General features: G+C 41.0%; 1 protein-coding gene across 5 annotated transcripts; it reads left to right on the top strand.

Moving 5' to 3' along the window:
• The first annotated feature begins 188 nt into the window (after positions 1–188).
• CHCHD7 (coiled-coil-helix-coiled-coil-helix domain containing 7) lies at positions 189–8,000 on the top strand. 5 transcript variants are annotated; one of them, XM_036338273.1, is made up of 4 exons: positions 189–819; positions 3,507–3,576; positions 5,413–5,555; positions 6,321–8,000. In XM_036338273.1, the coding sequence occupies exons 2-3, from the start codon at positions 3,523–3,525 to the stop codon at positions 5,527–5,529; spliced, it is 171 nt and encodes a 56-aa protein (XP_036194166.1). In that variant the 5' UTR covers positions 189–819; positions 3,507–3,522; the 3' UTR covers positions 5,530–5,555; positions 6,321–8,000. The 5 variants fall into 5 exon arrangements, with proteins under 5 accessions (XP_036194166.1, XP_036194167.1, XP_036194163.1 ...); XM_036338274.1 differs by having other exon boundaries at positions 190–370; XM_036338270.1 differs by having other exon boundaries at positions 213–370; positions 5,457–5,555; positions 6,321–6,504.
• The last annotated feature ends 11,028 nt before the right edge of the window (positions 8,001–19,028 follow it).

Raw genomic sequence — 19,028 nt, forward strand, 5'->3', positions numbered from 1 at the left:
CCGCGCCGCCAGGAACGGGCCCGTCTATTGGCGGGTGGAGCCGCCGATCAAGCAGAAGTGTTAAGAGGCGGGCTGCGGGGCGGGGGGCGCGGAGGGGCGGGGAGGGCGGGGCGGTGCGCGAGGCCCCGCCCACCCCTCCCTCCTCGGCCCTCCTCCCGCCAGCTGGGGGCGGAGCGAGACCCGCCCGCCCCCGCCGCGCAGGGCCAGGATCGGCTGTCAGTCTGGCGGCGGCGCGCGCCGATTGGACCAGCGGCCGCCGGGGAGCGGGGGCAGCAGGTTAGGGTGCGCGCTACTTAAGGTCCAGCTGCGAGAGCTATTGACGTGTTTGGAGCTGGAGACTGTCGGGTCCCTGGCGGAGCGGCACCTCGAGGTGAGTGATCCCGCCACCCTCCTTCCGTGGAGCCTGCAGGGAAGGGGGAATCGAGTGCTGCACCCGAGCCGCCACGGGGCCCCAACACACTTCCGCGCGAAGCTGCTTCCACCAGGCCTCGCCGCGGCGCGGGCCCCTTCCCCTCGCTTCTCCTCCCCGCGATGCGGGTCTCTTCGGGCCGGGGACGAGGAAGGTGACCCGTGCCCGGGCCACCCCAGCTGTTTCTCCAGCCTCCTTCCCAGCCTTTGAAGCGTGATCGCCTGCACCTACACCCAGTTTCCTGCGTTGTCCTCGCCCCCTGCCCCTCGGCACCGTCGAAGGTGGAAGCAAGGTGTGTTCACCTGTGCCCGCCGTCCACGGTTCGACGGACGGGCTGCATCGCGGAAGGCAGCGAGGTCTCGGGCTTGCATCTCTCCGGCTTCTCCATTCGATTGCCCGCCTCCCCCCCGGTATGCCACCCTGACTTCCTGACCCTGTCTCTCTGCACCTAGCGGTGGGTGACGGGCTTGAGGTCCTCACAGGACATTTCCCAGCTCCCCGAGAGTTGCATCCGCGCGTTGTCAGAACCACAGAGCCTGCCTTGGCTCTGACCAGCCAGGGCCCTTCCCCGTCCCTTTCAAAGCTACTTGGAGAGTGGGGATGTGATGGGAAGGAAATCAAATACTTTTGAAGGCAGGCCGCCCTTTAGGGGAGATTTTAGAGTTGTTCCTCAAATATGCTTATGAGGCCCTTCCTTCTCTTTGGTTTTCTTTCTGGCAGGTAGAGCTGGGTAACTTTTGTCTGGTACCTGCAGACAGTAAGTAGACGAGGCCTCTCCCTAGCGGAACACTTGATCTTGCCCTTCAGCCCGCTCCTCACTGTAAATGGACATTTCTAGTTGACACCTGAGGGATTTATGCAAAGAAGGTGCCATTCGGAAGTCCAGACTTAGACGGACGTATGTTTAGAATTCAGAGAGGAAAGGAAAGGAAATGGGAATAAACTCATGCTGCAGACTTAATTCGGGTACATGTGATGTCATCTAGGTGTTATTTCTAAAGAACCCCTAATGATGATGACAAAATGGAGAGTAGGACGCTTTCACATAAGGCATGCAACCTGACTTTTGTCTGCGTCTGATCGTTGTTGAGATTATGTCCGAGGAATGTGAACAGCTAAGCAGAGGTCTGAGTTCTCACGCCATAGGATAGATGTCAACAGCAAGGCTGTGCATTTAGTACCATCATTTCCTCTAGGAAGTCAAGCCTGGAAAAGAATTGTGTTCAGTAGACAAAGACACTTCTAGATATATTCGAACAACATCTTGAATAGCCCTTTTGCCAAGATGTTTTTGTTAGCCAGTTATATTCATGTACTGTTCTATGAAAATCATTAAAAAAAAAAAAAAAAGGATTGCATCGTGGGTACGAATAGTTAAAGGACCCCAGGATGACTAAACTTTTTTCCATCCTTCTTTGCAAAGGTTGGTCTCTTTTAGCCTGGACAGCCTGATCGTTCCATAATCGAAGAAACCGAACTAGGTGACTCTTGATTGAGAATACCTCCACTTTTCAGGAGCTTGTGGGGTTTGATTTTTTTCCTGAATGTATTTTTTTTTTAACATGATATATTTTTTTGATGGTCCCATCTTGGGCAATGAAAGTAGAAACCATTTCATACAAAAATTCTGACCTCTGTCTGGTTATACTGACTTAGTTTTTTATTCTGTCGCATTTTGTAGGTCATACTACATTATTTGCTGTCTTTTCCTAGAACAGATTTCAGGAATATAAATTAAGTCAGCTCTTTAAACTTAGTGCAGAGCATTTAAAAATATTTGTAGTCCATCCTGTGTGGCTCAGTGGTTGAGCACTGACCTATGAACCAGGAGGATACTGTTCCATTCCTGGTCGGGGCACATGCCTGGGTTGTGGGCTCCATCCCCAGTAGTGGACATGCAGGAGGCAGCCAATCAAGGATTCTGTCTCATCATTGATGTTCCTATCTCTCCATCTCCTGTCCTCTCTGAAATCAATAAAAATATATTTGAAAAAAAAATATTTGTAGGTGGTTCATCCATGGTATACAATATATTGAAACAAAATCACTTTGAAATATTGTTTTTATAATTTTTTCTTTTAGTTCCTATGACATGTCTTTGAAGATAATAGGCATACCAACTTCAGTTGAATTCATTTATAGAAAGCAATTGTCATGGGATATAGTTGACATGCCAATTATATGAGTATATGATTTGGCTGGGAATAACTAATTGGCTCTTAGGGAACTGTTATCACTTTTAATCAATAAAGACTTCTGCAGGCTGTATCTGGAAGGTTTGAGTTGAAAGATTAATGAATGACAGTAGCATTCCCTGATTCGTTCAACCCAGAAGTATCAATTAAATATAAGATAATGCTGGAAGACAGGTTTCAACTTTTTTAAAAAAAACTTTTTAAAAGTCAACTAAGCAATAACTTTGTTTTTTTGGTATATTGGCACTGCAGTGCTGGCCACAGAATAGGCATCCATGTTCTTTAGTTAACAAATGTTTTTGTTGAAGTTGGGTTATACTAAATTATTCCACATTTATTTTGTATGCTAATCCTTTATATAATAAAGAACTAATATGCTAATTAGACCGAACTGCAGAATGACCATCTGGACGACCTTCCGGATGAAGCCGACCTTCCGGATGAAGCCGGGGCTTCGAGGACTGGCCGAGGCTTCGAGGGCCGAGCCCCTTGCATGACAAATTCCATGCATCGGGCCTCTAGTCAATGTATAATAGGGAAGTAACTGTTAGAGTGCGTGCTGTATTCTTGGATTTTGTTAGTATAATTAATTGCTTAACCTTTAGAAATAAGAATAAACTAAAATTGAATGCTAGCTGAACTATCTTTCTTTTTGGACTTTATAATCAAATTTCAACAGATGTATTTAAATATCGCCTTTGTGCTGAGGCACCATGGCAATGCAAAGGAAAAACATATCCAAGTCTTTTTTTTTTCAAAATACATAGGCTGTAGGAAGTTGCTCATTAGATAATCAATATGCCAGAAGTAATTTTCAAGCACTTATGGGGCTAATGAGATTTATTGATTTGTTTTATGTCATCCACTATATAACTCTTTTCCCCAACATTTCCTCCCTTCAGTAAGAAGACTGTTAGGATGCCAATGGTAGCACGAAGACTGAGAGATCCTGACATAAATCCTTGCTTGTTGGTAAGGTGGTTTGCTTTTAATTTTCATGAGTGTTAAGTTGGGAAAACAGGCTTCTTCTGATTTTGTGGGCATCTGTTTTCTTCAGTTCTTTTTAAAAAAATGTTTTTCTCTATTTGCTTTTTAATTTTAATGGGATTTTTTAAAATAAAGAACTTTTATATTTCCTACTCAGAAATCCAGTAAATATTCACTTCAATCTTTTTCTACTATGTCAATTATTGTTTTTTAATTAATTTAGTTATTTTTATTAAAGTATAAGTGACATATATTAGTTTCAAGTGTACAACATAGTTATTCAACATTTATATACCTTATGATGTGATAACCACAATATGTCAAATATAACCATCTGTCACCATAAGTTATTATTGACTGTATTCCCTGTGCTATACATTACATCCCTGTCTTTTATTTTATAACGGGAAGTTTGTACCTTCACCTTTTTCACCCACCCCGACCCCCCTCCTTTTGGCAACCATAAGTTTGTTCTCTGTATTTAGCAATCTGTTTCTGTTTCTGCCATTTTTTAAAAGTTATTTCTGTACAAAAAAAAAATATTCCTAACCAGTGTATCCTTATTTTACTAGAGCATTTTTAGATATGCATAATTTAGCTAACAAAGATTTATCTCCTTTAAGTTTTCCATATTTATATAATATGCAAGCATTTAATCATCACTATAATGTTAAACAGGCATATGTAACACTGAGGAAAATTTTTAGTCCAAACATGGAAAGTTGGCAAGTATGATATTTTAAAATTGTCACTGAAATTTATGTTTTAATAGCAATAATTTCATCATGTCCTTGAGACCACCTGGCGGAGAGAAAGGGGCTGATATAGAATTAGTCTATTAAACTCTAAAGTTTTTCACAAAGGTATATGAACAATAAGCTTTGTTGGCATTTATTTGGTATGACTAGCAATACTTACTTCTGGTTTTGTCACCCTGGGATAATGTAATCATCAGACTAGTGCTATGAAAATGATATTCCCTAATCCTATATGGATTTTCCAAGTATACACATGCATTAATTATTTGGCATAGAAATTTAGATTTGTTCTGTATATTATGTTTTCAATTGCTTTATTAAGTCTCTTTAGATAGGATATATTTCTTAGATCCATGAAGCAAATTACCTACCCATTTAGTTAAAGCTTTCCTTTAGGTAGTGACCTCTCAGAATCATACCTTTTTCTTTGAAGTTTGTTATCCAATCTACTTCCAGTTCAGATAGCTTGAATTTCATTCCCAAATGGCAGCTACCCTCCTTTGAACTCATAGCCCTGTGTTGCTCACTTTAGTTTTGAAGTGATCTTAATGATATCTATTAAAATTGCTTACATGATAGTGTATTTACTTGCATAATGGTAGCAAAAATACACTGAGATGAATGGTGTTAATTTAAGTTGCCTTGATGTAGACCAGTTATTAGTAATTTACTTAGGATCTCAAAACTAGCATTAACATCAAACATTCAAGTCAAAGTCAGAACTGGAAAAAGCAGGAGAGCTGCCCTCTGAGTCAAGAGGCGATTCAGCCTCTAGCCGCGCTGCAGTGATTTTGAACACGTTGCACCTGCCACAGCTTCTCTGTTAAACGGTTACTGGGTTAAATGACCTCAGTCAGTGCTTTGGCTCAAATTCCCGTGATTAGATATTAAAAAAATTGACCCAGACTACAAAAAGGAAGATGTCTGCCCTGTGCAGAATGACTGCTTGGGATAGTTGGAAAAATAATTCAGTTTTTGTTCATTACAACACACAAAAAGACACTGTTTCTTATTAGCTGCTTTGTGGAGGAAGCATCTTCAGAAGTTTTTTGGGTTTTTTTAGATCCTATTCCACCTCTTAAATGATGCCTGTCTTACATATTTAAGGAATCTGATGCTTCTACCAGATGTATGGATGAAAATAACTATGACAGGGAAATGTGTTCCAATTACTTCTTGAAGTACAAAAACTGCCGAAAGTTCTGGGTAAGTCTAGCGAGGTTAGATGAGGTGGTCTAACTCATCTCTTAGGCTTGAATCTGAAGCCTGAAATTAATCAGTACCCACAATCCTTCCTTTGGGATGGCTGCAGGGAAACTTCACCTTTCCACTTTGTCCTCAGTGTGTTATTTTAGCTTAAATAATCCTTGAGAGTTCTTAGTTGCCTCATCCTACTCCAAGGTACAAGGATGCAGTTCTAATATAGGTGGGTCTTCCTAGGTGTGTAAGTATCTGCAGCCCTAAAACAATAACCTTGTTATAATTTTATTTCTCTTGGAGATGAACAGAATGGATAATTTGTCTTGTCATAACACATATTAGGCTTCCATTTCTGCCTCCTGCTCTCCCACTGCCACCCAGGATAGTTTAAATGGTCCAATTTTTCTGGAGACGTTGGTATGCAATTTCTGTTTCTCTGAGCACTAGGTCCAGCTGCTTCATTTCTCTCTGCTAAATTAACTGATGGTTTCATTGAAGGACTGTACTCTTGTGCTCTTGTAGTTAAACAGCATGTCCCCATCCCAGTTACCGTTAACATAGTCCTGTGGGAATAGTCACCTCTACTTAATTCTTAATAGTTTGAAACTTAATCTGAACTCTTACAATTAGTTTTTTGGGTTTTCTTTATAACTTATTATTTTTTTTTTAATTTCCTTTTTGGGGAAGCAATAGAAAATTGCTGGAAAATAATTAGCAGTTAATACATCACTAAATTTGGTTTCTTCTTTTTTTCTTTTTTCCTATATGCAGAATTCTGTCATGGTGCAGAGAAGACAGAATGGAGTGAAGCCACCTATGCCAACAGCAGCAGAAAGAAATGAAATCTTGGGAGCCATGGGAAAGATGCCCTATTGAATGTTTGCATTAAAATGATTTAACTCCAAAGGAGATAAATATTTTTAATAAATGATGACTGTAATCTTTTAAGACCGTACAAACCTTACCCAGACAGATCTTACATTCCTTAAGGGGAGACAAACTTGAGTGAGCCATGTGTCCTTTGTGTTTGCTCTCAGTGCCATGATGATAGTGTGCCACTGTCGAGCTTGTGTGTCAGAGCTCACAGTACTTCCTGGAGTTACGGGGGTGTTAGGAAAGGCTACACGAGGAGCTGGGCTTTTCCTCTGGGTCTCGAAAGAAAAGTAAAGTATGAGAAAGTAAAGACTTAATGAGGAAGTAAAGACTTAATGGGGTGAAAAGAAGGCAGTATTTCATGTGAGCAACAACATGCTAGAAGGAAGGCTCGAGACAAATTCAGAGTTGTCTGTCCACTGTCCCACCTGAGTCTAAGGCCGGTAGAGGAGTAATGGCAGAGGTGACTGTGCGTGGCCTCAAATCCGAGGCTCATTACTAAGATCTCTATCCTTACTTCACTCACTTATCTTGGTTTAAATTAGGTCAGTGCATTCGCTAGGCAGGAAGCAGGGCTGCAGGAAGGTTGCCTTAAGTAAATGGCATGCAAAAGAACTGGCTTGCTTGTTTTAAGGAAAGGTATGGTTAAAGGACTCTGTGACTAAAATCCATAAATATTGGACAACCTTCTGAAGGCATGGTATTCTTGAACTATGGTAGTGGGGGCAGAAACGTGATTCTCTTAGAAGTGGGATTTTTATTTTCAGGATGCAGTGGGCAGGGAAGGGTATGGGGTTCATCAGGTGAACACAACACTGGGATGAAACTAGAGCTCAACTTCACTTTATGATATGAAAACAATTCATAAGCCTATTAGAGAAAGACAAGTATCACATGATCTCACTTATGTGTGGAATCTAATGAACAGAATAAACTGATGAACAAAATAGATCCAGAGACATAGAAGCATGCAACAGACTGATGAATCTCAGAGGGAAGCGGGGTGAAGGAGGGAGAGATTAACCAAAGAACTTACATGCATATATGTATAACCCATGGACACAGATAATAGTGTGGTGAAAGCCTGGGAGGGTCAGGAGCTGGATGGAGGTGGTCAATGGAGGACAAAAAAGGGACATCTGTAATACTTTCAACAACAAATATTTTAAAAAAATATTCAGTATAGTGACGAGTGGATTGCATAGTAGCTCTCATACCCTCCACTTTTAAAAATCCAGTTTGCTTCATTTATAGAGTAGTTTTATAAAAGACATTTAATAATGGAAAACCAACAAAAACAGTTTGTGTCCCTTTTCTTCAGGTGGCCCATGATCACCAAAGAGTATAATTTTAATGGCTGCTGACAAAAACTATCCATCTGATTGGTCTTTGTCCCAAATTCAGCTCGGCTGTTTTTAAGCCATAGAGGATCGTCACTGGTACATGTGATTCTATTTGAGTACAATGTGATTTCATTTTGAGTAAAGTTGTATTTGAAATTCTGGATTGTCTCAGCAATTCTTTGATTTGTATTGATGACTCTCAAAGTGATGGATTAAAATAAGACTTGACAAGAAATTAATAAATACTTGAGTGAGAAGCATTTCAGTACTTTTAAGCATGCTTGTTTAAGGATTTGGAATTTAATGTCACCTCTTTCAATGTACATACCAATATTGACACTCATCCTGTAGCTATATGTCCTGGCATAGCTCTTTTTAAAAATAGCAACTGCATTCAGATACAATTCATATGTAAGTCACCTACTTAAAGTGTATAATACAGTGGTTTTTAATATATTGACAATGTTGTGCAGCCTTCACCACAACGGTTTTAGAACACAGTTATCACCCCAGAAGGAAATCCTGTACCCATTAGTACACATTCTTCATTTCCCCTCTAACACCACATTTCTTCCCCAAAACATAGGCAATTACTTACCTACTTTCTTTCTCTGCACACTTAAATATAAGTGGGATCATACAATATGTGGTCTTTTGTGATTGGCCTCTTTCACTTAGCCTCTTATCAAGGTTCATTCATGTTGCCTGCATCAGTACTTTATTCTTTTTTATTACTAAGTAACGTTCCATTGCATGGATATACCACATTTTATTTATTGATTCATCAGTGGATGGATATTTGAGTTGTTTCCACTGTTTGGCTAAATATGGGTCATGCCGTTTCCTGAACATTTGTGTACACCTTTTTGTGTGGACATTCATTTCTTTTTGGATATATGCCTGGGAGTTGAATTGCTGGGTTGTAAAGGTAACCACATTTAACCTTTTGAGGAACTGACCAAGTATTTTCCAAAGTGGCAGCATCATTGTACAGTTTATGAGAGTTTCAATCTCTACACATCTTCATTAGCACTTATTATCTGTCTTTGATTACAACCATTCTAGTGCGTGTGAACTGGCATCTCATTGTGGTTGTAGATTTGCATTTCCCTGGAGTCGAATGAGGTTGAACATCTTTTCATGTGCATATTGGCCACTTGTACATATTCTCTGGAGAAATGTTCATTCAGATCCTTTGTCCATTTTTAAATTGGATTGTGTATCTTCATTATTGAGTCCTATGTATACTAGATACAAGTCTCATCAGATACATGGTTTGCAGGGGTTTTTTCTCTCCAATTCTTTGGGTTGTATCTTCACTTTATAGTGTCCTTTGAAACACACATGCTTTTAATTTTTTTAAATATATTTTTATTGATTTCAGAGAGGAAGGAAGAGGAAGAGAGAGATAGAAACATCAATGATGAGAGAGAATCATTGATCACCTGCCTCCTGCTGGGGATTGAGCATGCAACCTGGGCATGTGCCCTTGACCGGAATTGAACCTGGGACCCTTCACTCTGCTCTCTATCCCCTGAGCCAAACCAGCTAGGGACAGGCTTTTCATATTTAAAAGATATGTTTTTTTATTATTATTTTTAAAGAGAGGAAAGGAGAGGGAGAGAAACATTGATGAGAGAGAAACACCAACACTGATTGGCTGCCTCCTGCATGCACCCTGCTGGGGATTGAGCCTGCAACCCCCGCATGTGCCCTGAACCAGAGACCTCCTGGCGCATAGGTCGATGCTCAACTACTGAGCACACCTGCCAGGCCAGAGGCTTTTAATTTTGATAAAGTCCCATTTGTTTTTTCCTTTTGCTTTTGGTGTCACATCTAAGAAAGCATTGCCCAGTTCAAGGTTACAAAGGTTTACACACATATTTTCTTCTAAGAGTTTTGTGGTTCTAAGCTCTTATATTTGGGTCTTTGACCCATTTTGAATTAATTTTTGTATATGGTATGAAGTAGAAGTCCAGCTTCATTCCTTTGTATCTGGCTATCCAGTTGTCCCAGCACCTTTTGTGGAGAAGACTGCTTCCCCCTATTGAATTGTCTTGTCACTCTTGTTGGAAATCAATGGCTTGTATTTGTGAGAGTTTATTTCTGGGCTTTCAGTTCTATTCCATTGATAGATATGCCTATCCTTATGCTGGCACCACACTGTCTTGATTACTGTAGCTTTGTGGCAACGCAAAGCTCTTTGATGCTTGGTTACTATAAATAGGTTTCCTATAAAGTGCTTTTAATAACAAACTAATTATTTGGGTGTTTTTGATCAGCAAACCTTTACCATCTAATCATAATATGGCTCCACAAAGCTGTTAAATTTTAAAGTAGTCTACAGTAATCCCCTACTTCCTTCTTTGCATCTTTACACATACCCTGATAGCTTCAGTATACACGGCTTGTAACCAGGTTGTTCAAGATCTCATTTCATCACTTTGGAGGGGGAGAGTCCCAGGGGTTTCCCTTGTCAGCACTGTTAAATTTGCCACGATTGTATTTCTCGCTTCAAGATTCTACTTTGGGAGATGAGAAGCTAATTAACCTGATAAATTAATTGTGTTAGGATGTTAGTGAGTGCCGTGAAAAATGTTGGGGTTAGGCAAGCCTTTGATATTAACTATCAACTAAAAATATAGGTAGAAGGCATCTTACCATGTTCACATGCATCTCGCTGTTGTAGAAAGCATCTCAGATTCTCCAAGCCATGGGGAGTGTGGCACACTGTGCAGTGTGTAACAGCAATCCTTCGGAGAATTTGAAAGCTGGAGGATATAAACAATAGTATTCATGGTTATATCCATAACCCAGGTATGCTTTTACTGTGAAAGAAATGTTCAACAAATGTGTATGTGTTTTAGGAGGGATGGCTTTTAAAATTGGACAAATTGAGAACCACGCAGGTTCAAACAATGCAAAAGGCTCTACAATGTAAACAAGTCTTCCCAGAAACAGCCAATGTTGAGTTTTCAAAATTTTCCATGCATACTGGTATGCAAACATACCTATATATGTATTTGCTGGTTTTGCACAAAAGGACCACCATAGTGCATGATCAGGAGGTACCTTGCTTTTTTTCACTTTGTGATACAGTTTGGAATAATTCTCCGTCAATGATTATAGATTGATTGCATTCTTTCAGTGGCTACAGTTCTCCACTGCTTAGACATTCCATCATTGAATACAGTCTCCCCCTAATGGGTTTGCTATTAGAAACAAAATTGCTATAAGCATCTTTATGTACACTCTTTGTCCCTGTTTTTATCTATATTATTAATTTCTAAGAGTGCAGTTTTTAGGTTCAAGGTTACAGCATCTGAAAATTTGTAGATATTGAAAAATCACCCCCCACTCCTCCATTTGGAGCACACAAACTTTTACTCCCATCAACAAAGCCTATAGGTGTATCTTTTCACACCCTCAGGTCCACTGGGATACTTTAAAACTCTTTCATCCTTACAATTGATGAGTGAGAAAAGGAATGAGTGTTTTTATTTCCTTTGCTCATTTTTAAAAGACTGTTGGTATGAATAATTTTGGGAACTCTCCGAATATTAAGAGAATTACCTCTTTGTCGGATATATTTTTTATATTTTGCTTTGTCTTTTAACTTTTATTTCTGTGCAGTGTTTTACCTTTTTAATGTAATTAAATGGACCAATCTTTTTGTTTCTGGTTTCTGCTGCTTAAAACATGTTAAATAAATCCAAATACAAGTCCTGCGATTACAGTTCAATTCTGCTCAACAAATATTTGCCAAGTGCTAGGCTAACTGGTGTGGAGGAGCATGGATGAATAAGTCGCCATCTGGCTCTTAAAGAACTTCCCCTGCCCTGCATGCAAGAATGAAAGGAGCACCACAGTTAAGACCAAGAGCAAACTGCTAAGTGGATAAATAGCCTTAATTAACCCAAAGGGGCACATACAGGAGGTGCATTTGAGGACTAGTCTTTCCTGACTAAAACCAGAGAATAGGAAGGGAGGTCTCAGGAGAAAGAAAATCTGAACAGGTAGAATAGGTCCACATTATGAAGGGACTTTAAGCTTTATTCTAAACACAAAGGAAAGCTTTGAAGGGTTTTGAGATGGAGAGGGTCAAATCCAATTTAGAAGGATTATTCTGGAGGCATTGAGGCAGAGAAGTTACTACAATGATCCCAGATCACTGCAATTGAAGAAAGTGTTTTCCCCATAAATTCTTGCCCCACTCCAGTTCTTCATACTGCCGCCAGGTGACTCTTTCTAAAATGCAAATACAGCAATTTCCCTCCTTACATTCTCTAGACCTGCTCACTACCAAAGAATAACATCCAAATTCCTTCCCTTGGGGTACAGGGCCCTTTAAGATCTGGGGACATTTACAAAGGGAGCAGGCTTGAGGAAGTTGGGGAGGGGTTTGGTTTTGGATACAAGACCCAGGCTCTGTCCTCAAGGACCTTCAATTTCAGTGAGGGAGACGGACATGAAGATATCTGACTGTGTTCGTTCTAATCACAGTGACTTCCTGCCACACTCACCATTCCCTGAGCACACCCTATCTTCTCAACCGGCATAGCTGTCCCTCAAGTGTTGCAGTTCAAATCTGACATCTCTTTTCAGGCTCAGTTCACATGTAATCTCTCTGAAGCCTTTCCAGTATCCCCAGTGAGAATTCACCTCACTTCTTCTTCGTTCCCCTTTGGTTCTCCTGTGGCATAGCTGGGTACGAAATTGGAGGTGGTAAAATTCGGCAAATGAAGTCACCTGCACATTCTTTTCATTTTTCACCTTCTGTTTTAATTTTGCGGAAGAGAGATGTCGCTTACGTGCCAAATGTTCTTTGTTCCGATAAGGACACCAAGACCGGTGGACTCGTTTTGCTTTTCAGTTACAAACACAATAATACGTTTCGTTCACAGGTTCCAACATTGTGAATGACTTCTGCTGTCATCAGGCTGTGTCAGACAGCGCCCGGCAGCCTCGAGACGGTGGAGTGGTCAGTGTGAGGTCTGCAGCCAGGCTGCCTGGGAGCTGGTTGGCTTTCTCCCAGGGCGGCTGGGCTCTTCCTCTGACAACTGGATGGAGCTATTGCACAACAAAATGCAGTCTGTTTCAGGATACTGACTTGCTTCTAGGAAAACTCTTCAGTTACGTTTAAAAATCCACTTGCCTGTAAAAACGTTCCCCAGTTTACGAAAGGGACCTAGGTCTCTGGACCCAGTTTTTTTTCTTTTATCACTCTGGTTACAGACCACAAATAAATGGGTTTGGGACCAACTCAGATTCCGCCACCCGTTGTCATAGTCCTCTCAAAGAAACTAAAAGAAAGTAAGGGTCACTTCAGAGCATCGTCCTTCAGTATTGGTAGGATGAGGGAAATGGGGCAAGTTGCAAAAGTTTAGGCAAAGGGAAGAGAGAGGAACTGATAGAAAATGACAAGAGAAAAAACCAAGAGAGTGGGCCAATGGCTGCTGGGCGCTGGCTGTGGATTGCAGTGGGCACTCAAGAATAAAAGATCAGCCGAAACCGGGTTGGCTCAGTGGATAGAGCATCGGCCTGTGGACTGAAAGGTCCCAGGTTCGATTCCGGTCAAGGGCATGTACCTGGGTTGCGGGCATATCCCCAGTAGGAGATGTGCAGGAGGCAGCTGATCGATGTTTCTCGCTCATCGATGTTTCTAACTCTCTATCTCTCTCCCTTCCTCTCTGTAAAAAATCAATAAAATATATTAAAAAAAATACAAAATATTAAAAAAAAAAAGAATAAAAGATCAGTCACGTGAAAATAAAGGTTCCAGTGCCAGAACCTGAACCAAAAAGTCCCGCCTAATGCATAGAAGTAAAGCATGACCTGATATACCCGCAGATAACATTGCATTTGGAGTTAAATATCTGCAGTTGAGTTCTGGCTATGGAACTTACTGCCTGTAGAGTCTTTTTCTTTTTTTAAAATTGATTTCAGAGAGGAAGGGAGAGGGAGAGAGAGAGAGAAACATCAATGATGAGAGAGAATCATCGATTGGCTGCCTCCTGCACGCCCCACACTGGGGATCGAGCCCACAACCCTGCACGTGTCCCTGACGGGAATCGAACCTGGGACCCTTCAGTCCACAGGCTCTAGCCACTGAGCCAAACCAGTTAGGCCTGCCTGAAGATTCTTGAGTAAACGGCTTAATCTTTTAGAGCCTTTCTTTGCTACTGTGACATATGTACTTTTAAAAAATGCCCTAACTAGCCCTAGCTGGTTTGGCTCAGTGGATAGAGTGTCGGCCTGTGGACTGAAGGGTCCAGGTTCGATTTTGGTCAAGGGCACATGCCCGGGTTGCAGGCTCGATCCCCAGGTAGGGGGCGTGCAGGAGGCAGCCGATCAATGATTCTCTCTCATCATTGATGTTTCTATCTCTCCCTCTCCCTTTCTCTCTGAAATCAACAAAAATATATTTAATTAAATAAAATAAAAATGCCCTAGCTATCCTGTACGTGGTTGTGCAACCCAAAGGAGGCTTCAGGTGGGTCGTGCAGGTAGATTTAATTAATATAGGAAATGCATCTATGTAAATAGATATTGAACTTATTTCACTTATGTGATAAGTGAAAGTCTCAGCTAATCTTTGGTCTATTCTAGTATAGTTATAATATCAACTACTGCAACTTTCTCACTTGCCCCCTCCATTAAAATCCCCACTAAAAAACCCCCACACTATACCTCTGCTAAGAGGTTACGAAAAGCCAAATTGATTGCTATTTTATTTCATTCCTTCACTTGTACAGTTTTAGTATGCAATTTGCTTCAGAATGTTCTCTTCTTATAAATTTATTCTCGCTCACATGGTACCACTCTCCTAGTTCCTTAATATATATATATACCTGGAGCCAGGGAGCCCTGTCTTTGTCTTCAAAAGCTGTCTTTCATTCCCATCAGGAACCACCTCTAGCCTCTTCGCACCTCCCCCCTGAAATCAGTGTCAATTCTACCTCACACTATTCCTCATCCCGTCCCGAAGTAACTGCTCAACCTCACACTGGGCTTCCCCTCTTCCTACCTTCCCTGTGCCTCAGGGTACCTCCCGCTCTAGCTGATTCTTTTTTTTTTTTTAATATATTTTTATTGATTTTTTTACAGAGAGGAAGGGAGAGAGATAGAGAGTTAGAAACATCGATGAGAGAGAAGCATCGACCAGCTGCCTCCTGCACACCCCCTACTGGGAATGTGCCTGCAACCCAGGTACATGCCCTTGACCGGAATCGAACCTGGGACCCCTCAGTCCACAGGCCGACGCTCTATCCACCGAGCCAAACCGGTTTTGGCATCTAGCTGATTCTTGTGCCTGATTATCACTTGTCCCTGCATTGTATACATAGGTTGCATCTGTCATGTCCCCCACTAAGGCGCAAAAGCAGAGACCATTATGATACTTCACGTTTGCCCAGCACGTTGCAGTTTCTAAGGTATGAAAAACCGTGTTCATATTTAAAACTCACTCCTACCCTGTGCAGTCGGTATTCTCCTTGGCTCTCAAAAGCAAGACGGAGACTCCTGCAGCCTACGGAACCTGCGATTGGGTGCACTTGCCAGGTGGTCTCCCCAGCCCACTCCCATTTCCCCAGGGGCGACTCTGCCTCCTCCATATCTTTCCTTTCTTATGCAGCTCCTAACTGCGGCTATTATTCAAATTACGATTCATTTCACCATTTAGTACTTATTAAGCCTGTTCACAAATAGAAGGCTTCTGTAGGGGATGTAAAAGCAAGTGAAAGATTTTATACTTTAGGAGGAAATTTACAAACAACCAGCACCACTGTCTGATTCTCTACCAACCCTTTTCATTGACTGGAACACGCCTTTCAAAATGTGTGATTTTGTCAGCCCTGCCTCTGTCTTCTGCTCTTGAAGTAATAGTGAGACATGACATTAGTGAGATATGACAATGCTCTTTGTCATAAAAAAAAAATAACAAGAAAGAAGAAAGCAAAAGGCTTGGGTGATCTGCAGAGTGGATTTTTCCTTGGATAAAAAGGCTGGTTTTGTCTTTTTATTGTACTGAAGTGTTTCCTGACAGATACATAAGTTCCTCAAACACTTGGGGAGTTGTGAATTGTATTGGGGGTGTTTTCAATTTATAGTTCATATACTTGGCAACTAGAATGTCATCTCTCCCTGTTTCTTCCACTTGAAATGTACATGTCATCTTGTAGAACAGCATTCCAAACCTTTGACAGCTTCTGTATATAATTCCCACTTTTAAAGAATGTCTTTCACAACCCCAATAGACTACATTTCTCTACCTCTTGGGAAAAAACAAACCGAACAATGACAACAACCGCCAAGCCCAGACTGGTTAATTGTTCCACAGTCCTGTTCACCACGGGGAGCACGTCTCCAGTCCTTCATTGCCTTGGGACTCCCCATATCTAGCACAAGAGGGTTTAGAGTGGTGTTTGTGTCAGTTACCTATATCTCTTTTAAAAATCCTTATTATAATGTTGGTAGAGGGGCATGGGAGAGAAGATATGAAAAGCTTAGAAAATAAGGTATAGTACAGGAGATATGCAGTTTGGTGGTTGAATGTATGAGTTCTGCTTTATATCTTCACTTCTTTCTAAGTGTGGACTTTGGATAAATTACTTAGATGTGAAGGTCTGCAACTAAAATGCCAACCTCAGAGGGTGGTTGTGGGCATTGAGTAAGACAATGTCTGTAAGAAACTTAGCATAGTGACTGGACCATAGGAAGGAATAATAAATATTAGCTATTTTTATTCTCTTTTCCTCCCTGTTTTTTAAAAACTATTTTTAATTGAGCTTCAAACACCGAAGCATTAATATGTATATTTGATTGTTGGAAAATATAGCATTTCCCCCTTGTGTTAACATATATATTTGGCTTATGGAAATAATAACCACTTAAAATGAAATATTTTAGACCCTTGGGTGTACTCTTTTCCTATCTTTTGAGGATGAAGAAAAGGAATATGATACTCATAAAATATCTATTGAAATAATTTTGAAAATCAGGGATCTTATACTTCACTTTTTTACTTATTGGAATAATAGAGCAGTACTACCTACTTCCATGTTGTTGAACTCCTCCTACTCTGAAAATACCATCCTAGTGTTGAGTAAGAATTAGTCAGTGCTGAGTGATTATAAGACCAATTACAGTAATTTTACTATCTGGGTATTGCTAAGGGAGAGGGTCAGCTGCATGAGATTGTATGGTTTGGCAACTCCATCTTCAAGAAGACAGTAGCATATCTACAAAGGTAGCCGAAGCATTATGTTAATTTGAGGCTCTGAATACTTCTCTAAACAATAAAACAAATGATGGATGGATTTGCTTAGAAGGGTTGAATAACTAAGAGAAAAAAATGCATTAAATATTGAAACATGGGCCACTTTGAAGAATATGGGTCGGAGAAGACAAAAAAATGAGCGTTTAGATTACATAAAAGCTCTGCAATACAGAATGCAGGGCGGAGTTAAAGAAAGAGAATTAGAAAAAGACGCGGCAAAGTTTCAAATTTTGCCAAACATTTGCACCTACAGATGAGGAAAGTAAGGACAAGGTTTAGCAGTCAGTAGGGTATGCGTTATGACCCGAGCATTAGAGAAGTACCCATCTTTCAGCATTCATTCATTTGTGCAGCAACTATTCATTGAGTGCCTACTATGTACTACACTGTCCTTGGAACTTGAGATTCGTTACTGAGCAAAATAGGGAAAGATCTCTGCCCTCATGGAGCTTATGTAATTATAGAGAGAGACAATTTTCAATAAGCACAATAAATGAACTAGATAGCGTTTTAGAAGGTTATTGTGCTGTGGCCAAAAAGACCCTTAAGGCAAAAGAAGAGAGGCTGAGAATCAGGAAAAATGGAATATCAGGTCGGGGAAGAGAGGAATTATGGATATATTGAGTATGGCAAGGGTCAGGGTAATAAACTTATTCCTTCCTGACATTAGTTGTGGCCACCACATGGGTGACTTTGCTTCTTGCTATCCTCTCTGGCATTGCTTTTCGAATGAATGTCTCCTGGGATTTAGAATGAGGAATTAAAAGGGGTCATATGAGTGTCACTGTGAGAGCATTTCAAGAACTCAGAAATCATATTTACTGAGTTAATGAGAATGCACCAGTGAGAAAGTCCAATGGACTTTATAGCTACAAGGAGGGATTAGGTGATCTTGCAATACATAACATGAACAAAGGCTGTACATGAAGTTTTGGAATGCAAAAGGCACCTTCAATTCCGAATCTATAGACTGCTAAACAACTTTAAGGAAATATCCCTTCCCATGGGGGGGGGGGGGGGAGAGGTAGTGGGAGGATGGGGGGTGGTCCTAGGATCCTTTGTGAAAAATTCAATTAGTTGTTTGCTGACGTGATGCCAAGCACCTAGATGATCACCTCCATTTCTCACTTTCCTCCAGGACATTGCACTGTGCACTCATGGTCAAGCTCAGATCTGTGATCAGAGGGCTGGTATAAAATGATCAAGATACTAATTTGAGATTGGAGCAAGGTAATCGCGGGCAAAAGGAAGAAACACTTGTTTCCCTTTTTAGGAAACATGCTGTCTATTGGCCGGACGGCCGGAGACCATGCTATGCTAAACACATCGTTTATTGGGCTTTCATCTCTGAGAGTGGCAAGCAACCCTAATGAATACACATCTCCATGGGTGGAGGGTCCCTCTAAGTCACAGGGAGAATTTGTCAGCCTCTGATCTACTGTGATACATTTTCGCCATAGTGGGTACCGCTCTCCAATTCCCACCCCTGGACGAGAGAGCTGGTTCCTGAGGAGTGGAGGAGCAAGGACCATTACGGCAAATTCTGAGACCTTCCCGGGGCCACCCGCAGTGTGATCACACTGAACATCTTATTGGAGGACATGGTATGAACAAGAATTCTCTGGACCACCATAAAATGAAACAGAGTTTCTCCCCTCTGATGCTTCACGTTGGTGCTTGAAATATCCCAAAATAATAATATATCACTTCTTAGAATATGCTGAAAGCAGTGATGTTTACCCCAAATGAACTGAATGACTGAGACAAAATCACCTCTACACCCTAGATATCCCACTCACAGTCAGAATTCTTCACAATATTCCACCCAAATTGAAACAATGGAGCCAATTGGACAGTGTAATAGGGACTGTACATAACCTGTAAAAAAAAAAAGACACCTGATTTTTTAAATTTGAATTTTTTTTCAAGTTTGGGGGATTCCTTTGCAGCAGATTTTCCGGATCGCAAGAAAGGGGGTTACAGGAG

The sequence above is a fragment of the Myotis myotis genome, unplaced genomic scaffold, assembly GCF_014108235.1.
Source record: "Myotis myotis isolate mMyoMyo1 unplaced genomic scaffold, mMyoMyo1.p scaffold_m19_p_16, whole genome shotgun sequence".
NCBI lineage: Eukaryota > Metazoa > Chordata > Mammalia > Chiroptera > Vespertilionidae > Myotis > Myotis myotis.